A 17,726-nucleotide genomic window follows, 5' to 3' on the forward strand; every position below is an offset into this window, starting at 1 on the left:
TACTATACCGAATACCCTGACTTTGAACCCTGGCACCATTACATTTTTTGTAAAGGAGAGAGAAATCAAGAGCAGTAGGTCTCACTCATGCTTTATGGAACTGGACAAGATTTCCAAGAAAGCTGGCATGCTAGAGAGGCAGCTGGGTGGGAGGTCCTGAGTTATTGGTTCAAGAGTGCTAATAGTCTGTGATCTTGGTTTAAGGCTTTACTGAAGAAGCATGAGGCTTTAATGTCGGATCTCAGTGCCTATGGCAGCAGCATCCAGGCCCTGCGAGAACAGGCTCAGTCATGCCGGGTAAGAAGCTCTTCATTTCAGTGGCTGAATTCCTTCAGGGGCGGTGGGAAAGTTGAAGGCCCCAACCTCTACTAGTCAGTATGACAGTTACAGGAAGCAGTCTTGTGAATTCACTGTAGATCTTAGGACAAAAAGGTTTCTAGATGCTTTGAAAGATTCTTAAAGAGACCAAACAACTAGTATTCTTGAATCAGATTTCGTTGACTGCTTTAGAGAAGGACTTTCACAAATGTATATTTGGTTAACTTGATATAGGTGTAGAATTTAGTGTATCTTGTCTGCTTAAACAGTATCCCCTGGATATTCTTTAACTGTGTTTGCCTTCCGTATGGATTTTTAGCAACAAGTGGCCCCCATGGATGATGAGACTGGGAAGGAACTGGTGTTGGCTCTATATGACTATCAAGAGAAGAGTCCTCGGGAGGTCACCATGAAGAAAGGGGACATTCTTACCTTACTCAACAGCACCAATAAGGCAAGGCACAGGAAGTGGTTGCCCTTTTCCTTCAGTACCACTGGTTTTGCTTAGTTGGATATCTTTTGGTGATTAAGTCTCATATAGATAAGGTTGGTTCCAAATTTGAAGAGAGCCTAGAGTTGCCTTGTCAGTCTTACACCTCGTAGACATTTATTCTGTATTATAAGTGACTAAGGAGGTAGGTAATCAGTCTGTCTTCCTGAATTTCTGCAAGTAGAGTAGTGACTCATTTTCAGGATTAGCTTTGTTTTCCCCAGATTGAATGCCTCTGAGTGGAATTCTTTCACTTTGGTGTCAAGTTGACTTTTCTAATTATTATGCCTGATAAACTAAGTTACAGAGCTATAGCAGATAGTTGAAGAAACTGGTCTCACTTTAGGCTTTGTCTTCTCAATATTCAGTGCTATCTTAACATTTTCTGGTTTAAATGACTGACCTTGAAGTGTTACATAAAGCCCCACATATTTTCTGACTGATCCTACGTATGGTGAAACGTCCTCAACTCTTAAGAACCTCATAATTCCCACAGTGAACCTTAACCATGAAATTGAGAAAGCCTGTGTCGTATCTTTTCCATGATTCCATTCAAACTTAAATGAACCCTCTTGCCTGACTCTGATTTATTCAAGAGCAACATTGTCCATAGAATTTTCTGTGAGGGCTGGGAATTTTGTATGTTTGTGCTTGCCCCACACTGACTACCAACAATGCAGTTATTAAGCACTTGAAATGTAATGAGTTCAGCTGAGTCATTTAATTTACTGTTAGTTTATAGAGGTGAAACCTGTGATGCATGGCTGCAGCATTGCAGAGCTCAGTTTTGCTGTGTCTCAGTAGAGGTCTCTACTGTTTTTACTCCTGACCTTGCATGGCAAAGCTTTATTCCTTGTCCAAAGTGACGGTGACATGGTCACAGGATCCTGATAACATGATTTCAGATATGTTTTGTGTGTATGTGAACACACATACACATGGACTTCTTTCCAGTTGCCTTTTTTCAGGGAAGGAATTTGCTTTAAATTTTCATTTTTATTTTTTTCTTTTAGGACTGGTGGAAAGTGGAAGTGAATGATCGCCAAGGGTTTGTGCCAGCTGCTTATGTTAAGAAGTTGGACCCAGCCCAGTCAGCATCCAGGGAGAATCTCCTGGAGGAGCAAGGCAGCATAGCTCTGCGGCAGGAGCAGATTGACAATCAGTAAGAACTACTCACAGAAATCCAGGCCCCACATGGGGCTTAATCTGTATCACATGTAGGTCAAAATTTAGGCATTGTCCTTCACAGACTTCCAGAACAAATATTCTTCGGGGACCAATCTATACTCTAACACATGCTCCTCCTACTTCCCATGAGCCACTTTTAACTCAAAATAGCCGGTCTGAGCCTAAAACTTATGACTCAGACCCTTTGTTTTGGCCTGCCCTACTCTGAGCATTTTCTAATTATTACCCTCTTAACCTTTATCCTCCAGGTCAAGAGATGCTTTCTAAAACTGGATTTTCAGATGTACCATACCTTTATAGGATTCCTTCTTTTAAAATGCTATTTGGAGAGCTGCTCTGTACCATGACATTGTGTTCTAAGAATGGAGTTTATTTTTTATGAGATGACTCTCTTCTTTCCTATAACTAAGCTCCCATACTGAACCGTGTCTCTTCTTAAAGGCATATGTTACTCTGCTAATGAAATCAAAATCTTCAGGCTCTTGGATAACTTCTAGAAAATACATTCTCAGAGTTTCGATTAATAGAACTTTTCTGAACCTGGTGATCCCTGAAAAGATCAGACTCTTTATATTACTGTGGAACTGAGAATGAGAAGTTTTGGCTTGGATCATAAATATGAGAACAAAAATTAGACCAAGGCTATGACTCTGGTTATTATGACTAAGGTTACATATCAGCTCTCAGGAAGTTTTTCTCAGCACATGTTTTATTCCTGGCCATATTCTAGGGTGTCACTAGTGTTTCCAGTTTAGGCAAATTGATTGCCTTTATGTATGGCATACTTTTTAGGAAAATGAAGGTGAACTAACCATATCATTTAATTTTCTTGCTATCTCTTTACTGTAATAATATCCATGGTCTGGCCTGTTTCCATGAGCTTTTGGATAACTCCTAATTACTCACTTTCAGCATCCACCATCACGGTGCCAGGCCGAGCAGCTGCTTTCCATTCCTTGGGATTAATCCCACTAATTTGCATGCTTTTGCTGTGCCCTTCTGTGCAGGACACGTATAACTAAGGAGGCCGGCAGTGTATCTCTGCGTATGAGACAGGTGGAAGAACTGTGAGTAGGCTTCGAGCCTCGCTGAGCACCGTGTCCATGCTTTAGTGTCCATCTTCCCTCTGCCGCTTCTCTGGAAGCCACCCATTCTTCCAGAAAGAGGAGGTGGTGGGAGGGGGTGTGTTTCACGCAGCAGCTTTGGCTCACAAGGGAAGAGGTGTCAGTGCAACTGTGTCACTTGATGGCCGCTTACTTCATTGGTGGCTTCTGTGTGCAGCTGTGTGTTGAGAGTGTTATCAGTCTCTCCTGCTGGCTCACCTGTAGACCAGCTACTGTTAGCAGCAAACCTGAGACCGAACCTTTAGTGTTTTTTCATAGAAAGAAAATGAAGTGCCTCTCTCTTTTTAATTTTTTTTTTTTTTAGATAGGACAGAAAAATGGAGAGAGGAGGGGAAGACAGAGAGGGGGAGAGAAAGACAGACACCTGCAGACCTGCTTCACCATCTGTGAAGTGACTCCCTTGTAGGTGGGGAGCTAGGGCCTCGAACCTGGATCCTTACTCAGGTCCTTGCACTTTGCACCACATGCGCTTAACCCGCTGTGCTAATGCCCAACTCCCTCTCTCTCTTTTTAAGACTTGATTTACTTATTCCTGAGAAAGATAGGAGAGAGAGAAAGAGCCATACATCACTCTGGTACACTCTGGTGCAGCTGGGGATTGAACTCAGGACCTCATGCTTGAGAGTCCACTGCTTTATCCACTGTGCCACCTTCCGGACCACAAAGTGCCTCTCTTTAAAGTGTCCTGAGGTTTGGTAATTCATTGCTTTCTTAAATTTCATTTTTAGGAAGTTTAGATTTGGTGGTGATTCTAGATTTTTTTCTTAAATCTTTTTTATTACTATTCGTTTATATTTTTTGATTGTACAGAGAGAAATTGAGAGGGGAGGCAGGTGGGGAGAGAGACAGAGAGACACCTGCAGCACTACTTCACCAATCGTGAAGCTTTCCCCCTGCAAGTGGGGACTGGGAGCTTGGATCTGGTCCTTGTGCACTGTAACATGTCCACTTAACCAGTGTGCCACTGCCTTTGGAGTTGTTTTTTTTTTCTTCTAACAATTAACAACTCATTTTTATTGAGTTTGCATTCTCATCTCACCAAGGAGAGTGGGTGTTCAGCCTTCTGTATTTTATTTTCCAAGAGTGAGAATATTCTTTGATATCTCTTAAGAAATCTTCCAAGTAACAATAGTACAGATACTCTGTACTCTTACCTTATTTTCCTTCTAATGTTCCCCAAACTTGTTAAGAAATAAAGTAATTTTCTACTATTCCAGATCTACTAACACTCCATATGAAACTATTTCAAAGTTCAGCATGCATTTTCCACCATCTAGGGATGCTTAGGGATATAAAAGTGAAGCAAAAACTCTCTGTATACATTATGCCCAGCAAATTCATCGCATCTCTCAGCTGTAGTTGCATGAACTCTGTTAGTGTGCTAAAGCTTGGTTTCAGTCATTTGTGGTCTTGATGTCGTAAGTGCAAAATTGGCCCAGGGATGTGTGTGCCTGGCTATTGTAGCCACCCAGTAGTGAAAATACATTGTGTGCCTATCCTTGAGTCTGTGGTGTGGGTTCCCAGGAGCTTCATCTTCATCTCTGTTCAGATACTTTGTCTCCAGGGCACCATCATTCCATTTTCATGGTCTTGGATCTGCATCTTGGAGATACCTATGGTTTGCCTTAATGTTTGCCTCTCTCATAAGCTAACTGTCTCCTTGCCCCCTCTTGTTACCCTCTTGAATTTCATCAGATATCAATCTCTGCTGGAACTGGGTGAGAAGCGTAAAGGCATGTTGGAGAAGAGTTGTAAGAAGTTTATGTTGTTCCGTGAAGCGAATGAACTACAGCAGTGGATCAACGAGAAGGAAGCTGCCCTGACAAGTGAGGAAGTTGGTGCAGACTTAGAGCAAGTGGAAGTGCTACAGAAGAAATTCGATGATTTCCAGAAGGTATGAGGAATCTTTCAGTCAAGCTGAAATTTGGATTTAACATTTTGTTGTCTTGATTTTTGACAGCAAGTTAAAAGAATGAAAATCACATAGAATATTTTTTCATTATCTATGCAGATACTTTAAAAAAAATTTTCCCTTTATTGGGGGAATTAATGTTTTACAGTCAGCAGTAAATGTAGTATGTACATGCATAATATTTCTGTTTTCTGCGTAACAATACAACCCCCACTAGGGGTTATAAAAAGGAAACATTGACAAAACCATAGACTAAGAGGGGTACAACTTCACACAGTTCTCACCACCAGAACTCTGTATCCCATCCCCTCCCCTGATAGCTTTCCTATTCTTTAGCCCTCTGGGAGTATGGACCCAAGATCATTATGGGGTGCAGAAGGTGGAAGGTCTGACTTCTAAAATTGCTTCCCCACTGAACATGGACGTTGACAGGTCGATCCATACTCCCAGCCTGCCTCTCTCTTTCCCTAGTGGATGGGGCTCTGGGGAATCGGGCCTCCAAGACACATTGGTGGGATTGTCCAGGGAAGTCTAGTTGGCATCATCTTAGCATCTGGAACCTGGTGGCTGAATCAAGAGTTAACATATAAAGGCACACAAATTGTTGACTAATCATGAACCTAAAGGCTGGAATAATGCAGACAAAGATTTGGGGGTCTCCATTTTTTAGATAGCTAGTAGGCCTGTTTTAGTTATTTTCCAAAGAGCCCATGACTATACTAGTGTTTTTTTTTTTGTTGTTGTTGTTGTTGTTTTGTTTTTCCCTTCCCTGAGCCTGAAATCTGATATGTAGGTTGATCCAAGTTATTGTCTGGGAAGATGATGTCATGGCTGAAAAAAGGACCAGAAAGCTGGATCGGGAAGAGAGTAGCTCCCAAATATGGGAAAGATGTCTAAATATTGTTGACTGTAAAGCAAGTTTGATCTTTGGCATCACATATTCAAGATTGATGCTCTGATTCTCTTGTTAATAAATAAATCTTTCTTTTTTCTTTTGTCACTGTCACCTGGACTTCAGTGCTCTAGGATCACATTTTCAGATAGATAAAAGAGAGACAAAGGCAGAAAGAGAGCATGAAAAAGAGATCACAGCACTGAAGCCTCCAGTGTGATGGGGACCAGGTTCAATCATGGGTGCACAGGACAAAGCAGAACACCATCCAGGTGAACTATTTTACTGACCTAATCAATTTTTAAAATACCTTTTAGTTTAATGTTTTATTTTAATTTAATAGAGACAAAGAGCAGTCAGAGCAAACTCTGGTTTATGGTGATGCTGGGGGCTGAATCTGAGACCTCAGGCATGATAGTCTGTTTGCATAACCATTATGCTGTCTCTCCAGCCCCCAGTAAATCTTCATAGAAAATAAGAAAGTGGGAGCTGGGCGGTAGTGTAGTGGGATAAGTGCACATGGCGCAAAGCGCAAGGGCCAGTGTAAGGATCCTGGATCGAGCCCCCGGCTCCCCACCTGCAGGGGACTCGCTTCATAGGCGGTAAAGCAGGTTTACAGGTGTCTATATCTTTCTTTTCCCCTCTCTGTCTTCCCCTCCTCTCTTCATTTCTCTCTGACCTACCCAACAACAACAACAGCTATGACAACAATAACAGTAACAAGTACAAGGGCAACAAAATGGGAAAAATGGCTTCCAGGAGCCATGGATTTGTAGTGCAGGCATCAAGCCCCAATAATAACTCTGGAGGGAAAAAAAAAAAAAAAAGAAGAAGAAGAAGAAGAAGAAGAAGAAGAAAATAAAGTAAGGCCAGGCAGTGTTTCACCTGGTTGCGTGTAGAAATAGTGTTGAGGGCTTAAATTCAAGCACTTGGACACTAACTATAGGGGGAAACTTCACTAGTGGTGAAACAGAGCTGCAAATGTCATTCTCTCTTTCCCCTCTCACCCTCTCAATTTCTGTCTCTATCCAAAATAAATAAATAAGATATTTAAAAAAGAAAAGGAGAAAATATTATTTGACCAAGGAAATAACATACTGGTTTTGCAAAAAGACTTTTCTTTTTTTCTTTTTTTACCAAAGCACTGCTCAGCTCTGGCTTATGGTGGTACTGGAGATTGAACCTGGGACTATGGAGCCTCAGGCATGAAAGTCTCTGCATAACCATTATGCTGTCTACCTCTGCCTCAGAAAGACTTTTGTGTCTAAGGCTCCAAGGACCCAGCTTCAGTCCCTAGCACCACCATAAATCATATAAATCAGCTGAGCAGTACTTTGGTTGGGAAAAGAAAACATTATTATGGCTGGTCAGAATGACTGGGGTTTGTTGGGGTTGTGAATAGGGGTGGGGATGGAGGGGCAGAAGCTAGTTTACTCACAGAATTTATAACAACAGAAAACCTGCTAGAACAGTAGAATTACATAGAGTTCTTGTGGTACAAATAAACAGAGTGACTGGGAATCGTTTTCTCTTGTATTGATAGTTGACTAAATATTAAAACAAACACATTTCATAAAAGAATTGTGCCCTCTCCTCAGAGAAAAGTTTTTTGTTAAATCTCCATTAACCAGAATAATGGGGGCCTGGTAGTGATGCGCCTGGGGATTCAAGCCCCTAGTCCCTGCCTGCAAGGCAAGCTTCATAAGTGGTAAAGCAGTGCTGCAAGTCTCTCTCAACTCTTTTTTTTTTTTTTTTAAATTTATTTATTTATTCCCTTTTGTTGCTCTTCTTGTTTTATTGTTGTATTCTTGTTGTAATTGATGTTGTTGTTGTTGGATAGGACAGAGGGAAATGGAGTGAGGAAGGGAAGACAGGGGGAGAGAAAGATAGACACCTGCAGACCTGCTTCACTGCCTGTAAAGCGACTCCTCTGCAGGTGGGGAGCAGGGCGGGGGCTCGAACCGGCATCCTTACACCGGTCCTTGTACTTTGCGCCACCTGTGTTTAATCCGCTGTTCTACCGCTCAACTCCCTCTCCTTTTTCACCAGAGCACTGCTCACCTCTGGCTTATGTTGGTACTGGGGATTGAACCTAGGACTTTGAAACTTCAGGCATAAGAGATTCTTTGTATAACTATTATGCTGTCTACCCCACTTCAGGTGTCTCTTTCTCTCTCCCTCTCTATTATCCATCCCTCTCAATTTCTCTATCTCTTAAAAAAAAAACAAAGAGGAAAAAAACAGGAGATTGGTTCACTCCGTTTCTAGTCCATGCAGTTTCTCACTTCCTTGATAGAAACAGGATTCCCGATGTTGGGTCACCATCAAGGAAACTCCTTCTTCGATATATGTCTAAACAGATTTGAATTATAATTTATGAGCATGTTGACCTCCTCTTTTGAATTTCTCTTATGAGTCTCAGTTATTGTGCTTTTGCTTTAAAGGATCTGAAGGCCAACGAGTCACGACTGAAGGACATTAACAAAGTAGCTGAAGACCTGGAATCTGAAGGACTGATGGCAGAGGAGGTGCAGGCTGTTCAGCAGCAAGTAGGTGTCTGGTCTTACTGCTGTTGTCATAAGGACACAGCTGGGTGTCCTTTTTATATGCTTCATTGCCCAACAAGCAAAGTTCCATACTGTGAAGTTTTGGCCACACTGTAGACATGTGCTATAATGTGACCTGAATGATACTGTTCCGCTTCCATGGGCCACCGTCTATCTATCTTGTGTTAACAAAGAAATAAAAAAGGTGGGCAGGGGTAGATAGCATAATGGTTATCCTAAGGCTTCGAAGTCCCAGGATCAGTCCCCTGCACTACCGTAAACCAGAGTTGATCAGTGCTCTGGTAAAAAAAGAAAAAGAAAAAAGGTGCTTCTTCTTTTTTTTTTAAAAATTTATTTTATTTTATTTTATTTATTTATTCCCTTTTGTTGCCCTTGTTGTTTTATTGTTGTAGTTATTATTGATGTTGTTGTTGGATAGGACAGAGAGAAATGGAGAGAGGAGGGGAAGACAGAGAGGGGGAGAGAAAGACAGACACCTGCAGACCTGCTTCACCTCCTGTGAAGGAACCTGCCTGCAGGTGGGGAGCCGGGGGCTCGAACTGGGATCCTGACGCTGGTCCTTGAGCTTAGCGCCACCTGCGCTTAACCCGTTGTGCTACAGCCCGACTCCCAAAAGGTGCTTCTTATTGGTTGTGCATCTATTTGTAATTCACCTCTATGTCTCCAGATTTGACAGTAACAAATATTGCTGATAGGTGCTTATCTCCTCTAGTAATAACACTTGTTCTCTCTCTCTCTATTTTTCTCTCTCTCTCTCTCTTTTAGGAGCTATACGGAATGATGCCCAGGGTAAGTTCTAGGTACTGCATATGGAATGTGAACATGAGGAGGAATAGATCTTGTGATGAATACAGGATCATGAACCCATTAAGGATTTCTGTTCCTAAATCTCAGAGACACCTTGATATGTGGGAAACCTGAGGATAAGAAAGAGCAGCAATTTGTTTCCACCTATCACTCCCCCCAAAAAACCAAAATGTCTTTATCATCTCAGTTTTTTTTTCTTAATTTTATTTATTTACTTATTTTCCCTTTTGTTGCCCTTGTTGTTTTTAATTGTTGTGGTTATTATTGTTGTTGATATTGATATCATTGTTGTTAGATAGGACAGAGAGAAATGGAGAGAGATGGGGAAGACAGAGAGGGGGAGAGAAAGATAGACACCTGCAGACCTGCTTCACCGCCTGTGAAGCGACCCCCCTGCAGGTGGGGACCCGGGGGCTTGAGCCAGGATCTTTACACCGGTCTTTGCACTTTGTGCCACGTGCGCTTAACCCACTACGTTACCACTCGACTCCCATCTCAGTTTTCTAATGCCTCTTAGGTTTGTTCATTACCCTTTCTCAACTAACCCCATGACTGCAGCCCTCCCAAGAAATCAGTAAATTTTGTACTTATTTTTAAATTTCATATTAAGTTTTCTCATCCTTGCTATCCTACTGCTTAAAAAATTAGAACTTTTCTCTTATTTGTTGCTTAATTTCTCTCAGCTTGCCACCACCCCATGATTAACATTAAATAACAGAGGGGAAATGCTTTTTGGGTAATTTCTCTAGGGACTCCTTACCATGTAAAGGGCAGGCTGGGTGCTTCATTGTGTTCAATTCATAGCTGCCTGAATTCCTCCTCCTTTGACTAGGATGAAGCTGATTCCAAGACTGCCTCCCCATGGAAGGTAAGAAATTCTTTCAAAAGGTTTTAGGAACAAAAATAGTTTGTGTTACATTATGTTATATTATGTTATGTAAATAGTTATGAACTGTTTGAGTATTCAGGGATGTGTAGAGCCTTTGGTCATTTCTGGACTAGTTTGGGCTGGTTCCTTTCTGACCCAGATGTTATATTCTTTGAACTTGTTCTCTCTTGAAATGTGACACTTAATACAGAGAAACAAAGTGTTTCCTGTGCATATACATAGTATAGTTTTGGTTAGATCACAGTATTGGGCACGTTACTGCCAGAGGACAATTTGCAGGTTTGTCATTCTGTACTCAGGTCAGGTCCTCCCAACAGCTTGCTGTCCAGAGGATTTGATACGAAATGACTGAAAATTAAATGGAACTTTGCATTCATCATCTATCTCCCCAGCCTTTTTCTCCTGTAGCCTAAGAAAAATTTCATGGAAGATACCATGCATGGCCTGGGAGATGGCAAAGTGACTAGAGTGTTGAACTTCTGGGCATGAGGTTCCTGAATTCAGTCCCTAGAGTTGCATATGTCCTGGTGATGATCTGGTTCTTTCTCCATCTCCTCTTTTTCTTACTAATTAGATGCATTTAAAAGGGGTGCTGGGTAGTGGCACATCCAGTTGAGCACATGTTAGTTACCATGCACATTAAGGGGAGGGGAAGCTTCACAGGCAATGAAGCAGTGCAGCAGGTGTCTCTTTTTCTCTCTCCCTATCTCCCTCTTGAATCTCAATTTATCTCTGTATCTATTCAATAAATAAAATATTTTAAAATAAGTTTAAAAAAAAGATACTGGGGGACGGGCGGTAACACAGCAGGTTAAGCGCACGTGGTGCAAAGTGCAAGGGCCGGTGTAAGGATCCCAGTTCGAGCCCTAGCTCCCCACCTGCAGTCACTTAACAGGCAGTGAAGCAGGTCTGCAAGTATCTTATCTTTCTCTCCCCCTCCATGTCTTCCCCTCCTCTTTGCATTTCTCTGTCTTATCCAACAACGACGACATCAATAACAACAACAATAACTACAACAATAAAAACAACGGCAACAAAAGGGGAAATATATAAATAAATATTTAAAAAAGAAAGATACCGAATCCTGGAATGAGACATACAGAGAGCAGCAAGAAATGTTTACCAACTATAATAGAGCTTTATTACAAAGAAATTCAGGGCAGCCCAGAAACCAACATAGTGGATGACGCCCTGGGCTTTCAAACCTGAAGCCCTGAATTCTGTCCTGGGTATCACATATGCCAGAGTGATGCTCTTGTTCTCTCTCCTCATTAATAAATAAATAAATAAATAATAATTGTCTTTTAAACTTGTTTTATTTGATAAAACAGAGAAAAATTCACGGGGGGGGGGTAGAAAGGGAGAGAGACAGATACCTATAGTACTGCTTCACCACTTGTGAAGCTTTCACCCTGCAGCTGGGGACCAAGTCTTGAACCTGAGTCCTTGTACCTGGTAATATGTGCACTTAACCAGGTGTGTCACCACCTGGCACCAATAAATAATTATTTAAAAATAAAATCCAGTGGTCCGGGAGGTGTTGCAGTAGATAAGGCATTGGACTCTCAAGCATGAGGTCCTGAGTTCAAACCCTGGCAGCATATGTACCAGAGTGATGCCTGGTTTTTTCTCTCTCTTATCTTTCTCATTAATAAATAAATAAAATCTTTTAAAAAATTAAAAATGAGGGGAGCTTGGTGGTAGCACAGCAGGTTAAGCGCACGTGGCGCAAAGCGCAAGGACCTGTGGAAGGATCCCGGTTCGAGCCCCTGGCTCCCCACCTGCAGGGGAGTCGCTTCACAGGCGGTGAAGCAGGTCTGCAGGTGTCTATCTTTCTCTCCCCCTCTCTGTCTTCCCCTCCTCTCTCCATTTCTCTGTCCTATCCAACAATGACGACATCAGTAACAACAACAACAATAATAACTACAACAACAATAATGACAAGGACAACAAAAGGGAAAAAATAAATATAAAAATTTTTTTTAAAAATTAAAAAAATAAGGAGTTGTGTGGTAGCACAGCGGGTTAAGCGTAGGTGGCACAAAGCACAAGGACCGGCATAAAGATCCTGGTTCGAGCCCCCAGCTCCCCACCTGCCAGGGAGTTGCTTCACGAGTGGTAAAGCAAGTCTGCATCTTTCTCTCCCCTCCTCTCTCCATTTCTCTTTGTCCTATCCAATAACAATGACATCAATAACTACAACAGTAAAACAGGAAGGGCAACAAAAGGGAATAAATAAATAACTATAAAAAATTAAAAATAAAGATAAAATCCAGGGTAGTCCCAGGTTTGAATGTAGCCTCCACTGCACTGGGGGAAGTTTTGGTGGTATGATGTCTTTCTCTCTCCCTATGCCTCTTTCTGAACAATTTGTCCTGGAGCTGTGAAGCCCTTGGAGATACAAAGTGGGAGAGTCCTTGAACACTGTAATATGTATGTTCTACTTTGTGAGTCACCTCCTGGGCCCCCTACAAAGCTAATGTTTTATTTATTTATTTATTTATTTTAAAAAATATTTTATTTTATTTATTCCCTTTTGTTGCCCTTGTTGTTTTATTGTTGTAGTTATTGATGTCGTCGATGTTGGATAGGACAGAGAGAAATGGAGAGAGGAGGGGAAGACAGAGAGGGGGAGAGAAAGATAGACACCTGCAGACCTGCTTCACCGCCTGTGAAGCAACTCCCCTGCAGGTGGGGAGCCGGGGGCTCGAACCGGGATTCTTATGCCGGTCTTTGTGCTTTGCGCCACGTGCGCTTAACCCGCTGTGCTACCGCCCGACTCCATGTTTTATTTATTTATTAATGATGAGAGAGATAGGAGGAGAGAGAGAAAGAACCAGACACCACTCCGATACATGTGCTGCTGGGGATTGAACTCAGGACCCCATGCTTGAAAGTCCAACACTTTATCCACTGCACCACCTCCCGGACCACTACAAAGAAACTTTTAATGTGAGCTTTTTAATAAAAATTTATTTATTATTGAATGGAGACAAAGGATTTGAAAGGGGAGAAAAGAGAGAGACAGACACCTGCAGCACTGCTTCACCACTCACGAAGCTTCCTCCCTGCAGGTGGGGACCAAGGGTTTGAACCCAGGTCCTTGTGCACTGTAATGTGAGCACTTAACCAAGTACACTACTGCCTGGACCCTTATGTGCAGTCTTTATAACTTGAGTTAAGGAACTAATGGACTCTTTACTTACTTATTTATTATTGAATAGAGACAGAGACACCTGGTTCCCACCTGCTTCACCACTTGTGGAGCTTTCTCCGTGCAGGTGGGAACCAGGAGCTTGAACCTGGGTCCTTGAGCACTGAGTGAGTGCGTTAGGTGCGCCACCACCTGGCCAGAACTAACGGATTCTAATGTCATTCTTCATATTCAGCTTTACTTTATTTCAGTTATAGGCAAGCTAGAGCAGATTTCTACCTTAAACAAGTCCACTTTCCTGAGATAAAAAGAAGGCATGAAAACCTAAAAACAGAAAGCTTTTCTCCAGAAGCCCTCATAAGTCGTTATTCTCACTCTAGTCATCTCATCTGATCTGTCTTAAGATCTTGACTGAAAGGTCCTTTTTTCCCCTTCTATCCCTCCTGGCTTTTAACTATATGATCATTACATAAACTTCAAACTGGGGGGGGGGGGTACCTTTTCCTTTAAATTCGCTTTTCCCCTCTGTTCTCAATCATTTTTTGGATAAAGCAAAATTTGAACACTAATAATATGAATGGGCAGCAGCCTTACCTATCTTACTAGATTTTTCAGGCCAGGTAATACTTGTTCCTAGAAAAATTCTCCCACTTGTTAGTTTTTTCTGGTGACAAGTATTATCATAGAATCTATGTCATATGACGTTTTATAAACACCTGTACCTCCTATTTCTGGAACAGACTGATGAGATACCGTTTCTGCTTCCTGAACCCTGTACACATTCACCCCATTACAGATGTCACCTAGACCTATCATAGGAGAATGCCTGACCATGTAGGTGGCCTAACTTCCCTACTTATAAATTTGGCCCTCCTTTTTTTATGTACTTGAAGATTATGAGTGTCTTACTATATGTCAAGTAGAGTCAGATAAAACTAGATGGACTCTGACATCGCAATGAATATTTCATTTTAAAGTAACTATATTGATGAGAACATTCTCTGGTTTATTGTTTTTATCTGATAAGGCTGTTGCCCTTAGTTCAAGGGGACACTGTTAAAAAGAGCAGCAATCCTGAAATTTAGTCAGAAAATAACTTATTGCTATTCTGAACTATTCTGTATTACGGAGAAGAAAAAGACTCTAGTCCTTAGCAAAGACAGTTTTCCTGTGCAGCCAGCTCTTTTAATTGTATTTTTTATTATGCTCTTCATTCTCTTAAGTATGCTTAATTGTTGAGCTGGTTCTGAATAGGCACTTGGATTCTTTTATGACTTTCTAGTGGTTGATACTATTGTTAATGTTTCTGCTCAGAATTTTGACAGTATCCCTATAAAATAATTTTGGCTGACAATTGGGACCTAATTAATGGCACTTGTTCTCAGAGTTCTGTCCCTTAATTGGCAGACACTTGATTAGTTTTGCTCTTCTGCTTTCCTTCCTACATAGTCTGCTCGTCTGATGGTTCACACCGTGGCTACCTTTAATTCCATCAAGGTAAGAAACTATGACCAGCTTCCCTGTTCCCTCCATTGCTTTCCTTTTCCTGTCTTCAGCAAAGCTTTTGTTCTGATTCGCTACATGAGCTGTGGCACTTGTGAATCTCCTGGGTCCAAGGGTGTTCTGTGCGAGTATCAGTTCTCTGTATGGCAGCAGGCTTGTGAGGCTGTCTTTCTTGTCAGGAACCCCCATGACTAAGGGGGGGGGGCACTGCAAGGAACATCTTGACTGTTCAGCAGGGGATGCTTTCTTGCCTCTTTTCAGTTAAGGTTTGGTCTGTCTTGCTGCACTCTAAATGTTTCCACTCAATAGTAATTTATAACAGGTGCTTCATGCAGGCAGCAGGGTGGGAGTGAAGAGTGAGCATCTCTCTTGCCTTTTTGAAGGTGATTCAGGCCAAGTGTTTGTGTATGTTCATCTCATCAAGCATGGCTAGCTTTGTGGAACTGCAATAGATGTATACTTATTTGCTCAACTGAGCAGGTTAAACCCACAGTATCCTAGCACTGTGACCCCTTTCCCAGAGTTCACTGTAGGCTAATGGCATGGCTGCTGCAGAACTGACCTTCGCTGTCACCCTACAGGAGCTGAATGAGCGCTGGCGGTCCTTGCAGCAGCTGGCCGAGGAGCGCAGCCAGGTGTTAGGCAGTGCCCATGAAGTGCAGCGATTCCACAGGTGAGGGCAGTGAGGGCTGGAAAGTTCTCACTCATAGTTCCTGTATTTGTTGACTTCGAGCTCTGAGTACCACCATGTCTTGTCAGTGTTTGTTCTCTGACACCTAGGAGCGGGATGAATGCTTAATAAATACTGACAAGTGAGAATGGATGTATATATATTCTTTTGTTTTTTAGAGTTCTTGATGGTAGCCAGTGACAGATGCCAGCTATACAAAATGTTCTTGTTTGTCCTATACTCAGTTTACTAACCTGAATGTGTATCTCTCCTGCAGAGATGCCGATGAGACCAAAGAATGGATTGAAGAGAAGAATCAGGCTCTGAACACAGACAATTATGGCCATGATTTGGCTAGTGTTCAAGCCCTGCAGCGCAAGCATGAGGGCTTTGAGAGGGACCTTGCAGCTCTAGGTGACAAGGTAAGAGAATGCGGTCACCTTCTCGCATGGTTGCCCAAGGGAATGGTAAGAGATGGACTCTTACCATTAATGGACTGAAGAGACCCATTATTTCTTGTTTTCTTACCATTTTCTTCCTTCAGGTCAATTCCCTTGGGGAAACAGCTCAGCGTCTGATCCAGTCCCACCCTGAGTCAGCAGAAGATCTGAAGGAAAAATGCACTGAGTTAAACCAGGCTTGGAACAGCCTGGGGAAACGTGCAGACCAGCGCAAGGCCAAGCTGGGTGACTCCCATGACCTGCAGCGCTTCCTTAGTGACTTCCGGTAAGAAGCTCTGTGCTCACTCTTCAGCTCAGGCACGGGATCTTTCCATGCTCATTTCCATTAGGAGAGTGATCATTGCTCAATGTAAGATATTCGCAAACCAAATACTAAAAAATGAATAGTCTATACTTCTCTAAGTATAGTCAGGAGGTAGCGCAGCTGGTTAAACGCACGTGGTTCAAAGCGCAAGGGCAGGCGTAAGGATCCCGGTTCAAACCCCCGGCTCCCCACCTGCAGGGGAGTCGCTTCACAGGTGGTGAAGCAGGTCTGCAGGTGTCTATCTTTCTCTCCCCCCTCTGTCTTTTCCTCCTCTCTCCATTTCTCTCTGTCCTATCCAACAACGATGACAACAAGAATAACTACAACAATAAAACAACAAGGGCAACAAAAGGGAATAAATAAATTTTTTTTTTAAATCTTCCTTAGACATAGTTTTCACTTGCTAGTCTTTTTAAGCACAAATACTTTTTTTTTTCTTTTTTAAGAAAAATCTCAGGGCTGCAAAGAATTTGAATGGACAAAACAGTGGCATAGACTTCAGAGAATGCTCACCAAAAAAGGCACATGTACCTTGCCGTGAACATTCAGGCTTGAGCTGTGACACCACATGGAGTTGCCAGGGAGTGGGAATAACTGCAGTGTTGTCATACCTCTCCCTCTCTAAAAAGTTGGGAGGAGGGGAACAGAGGGTAGATAGCATAACATAACTTTTATGAAAGGGACTCTCATGCCTGAGGCTCCAAAGTCCTATAAGCCAGAGCTGAGTTAGCTAAAAAAAAAAAAAAAAAGTTACTCCAGGAGCAGTGAAAACACACGTGATGTCCTGACTCTACACACAGCACAAAAACAGCAGCATATGCATATTTAAAAATATATGCATATTTTATTTAGAAGATTACATTTAAAAATTTTTTTATTATCTTTATTTATTGGATAGAGACAGTCATAATTGAGAGGGAAGGAGGCAATAGAGGAGAAGACGGGTATAGAGAAACCTGCAGCCCTGCTTCACCACTTGCAAAGCTTTCCCCATAAAGGTTCCAGTCCCCAGTCCCTTGTGCATCGTAACATGTGCACTCAACCAGGTGTGCCACCACCTGGCCTTTATTTATTTATTTATTTATTTATTTATTTTTACCAGAGCACTACTCTGTTCTGGTATATGGTGGTGCAGGGGATTGAACCTGGGACTTTGGAGCCTCTGGCTCGTGAGTCTCTGCATAACCATTATGCTATCTACCTCTGCCTTATGTATTTATTTTTAAAGAGTAAATTGGGGGAGGGAGTTGGGCATTAGTGCAGCTGGTTAAGCGCACATGGTGCAAAGCACAAGGACCAGCATAAGGAGCCCGGTTTGAGCCCCCGGCTCCCCACCTGTACAGCAGTCGTTTCACAGGCAGTAAAGCAGGTCTGCAGGTGTCTATCTTTCTCTTCCCCTCTCTCTCTTCCCCTCCTCTCTCCATTTCTCTCTGTCCTATCCAACAGT

At 42.2% G+C, this 17,726-nt stretch overlaps 1 protein-coding gene across 11 annotated transcripts in view; it reads left to right on the top strand.

Moving 5' to 3' along the window:
• SPTAN1 (spectrin alpha, non-erythrocytic 1) overlaps positions 1–17,726 on the top strand; it is a 107,149-nt gene that overhangs the window by 57,805 nt on the left and 31,618 nt on the right. For 5 of the 11 annotated variants that reach the window (XM_060200293.1, XM_060200290.1, XM_060200291.1 and 2 more), the window contains 12 exons: positions 205–297; positions 638–772; positions 1,822–1,970; positions 3,004–3,063; positions 4,816–5,014; positions 8,369–8,473; positions 9,257–9,280; positions 10,131–10,166; positions 14,791–14,838; positions 15,426–15,517; positions 15,792–15,936; positions 16,059–16,240. In XM_060200293.1, coding sequence (XP_060056276.1) covers positions 205–297; positions 638–772; positions 1,822–1,970; positions 3,004–3,063; positions 4,816–5,014; positions 8,369–8,473; positions 9,257–9,280; positions 10,131–10,166; positions 14,791–14,838; positions 15,426–15,517; positions 15,792–15,936; positions 16,059–16,240 — 1,268 coding nt within the window. The remainder of the gene's footprint in view (positions 1–204; positions 298–637; positions 773–1,821; positions 1,971–3,003; positions 3,064–4,815; positions 5,015–8,368; positions 8,474–9,256; positions 9,281–10,130; positions 10,167–14,790; positions 14,839–15,425; positions 15,518–15,791; positions 15,937–16,058; positions 16,241–17,726) is intronic. The other 6 variants (XM_060200295.1, XM_060200299.1, XM_060200300.1 and 3 more) reach the window with 4 other exon arrangements.

The sequence above is a fragment of the Erinaceus europaeus genome, chromosome 10 (assembly GCF_950295315.1).
Source record: "Erinaceus europaeus chromosome 10, mEriEur2.1, whole genome shotgun sequence".
NCBI classification, from domain to species: Eukaryota; Metazoa; Chordata; class Mammalia; order Eulipotyphla; family Erinaceidae; genus Erinaceus; species Erinaceus europaeus.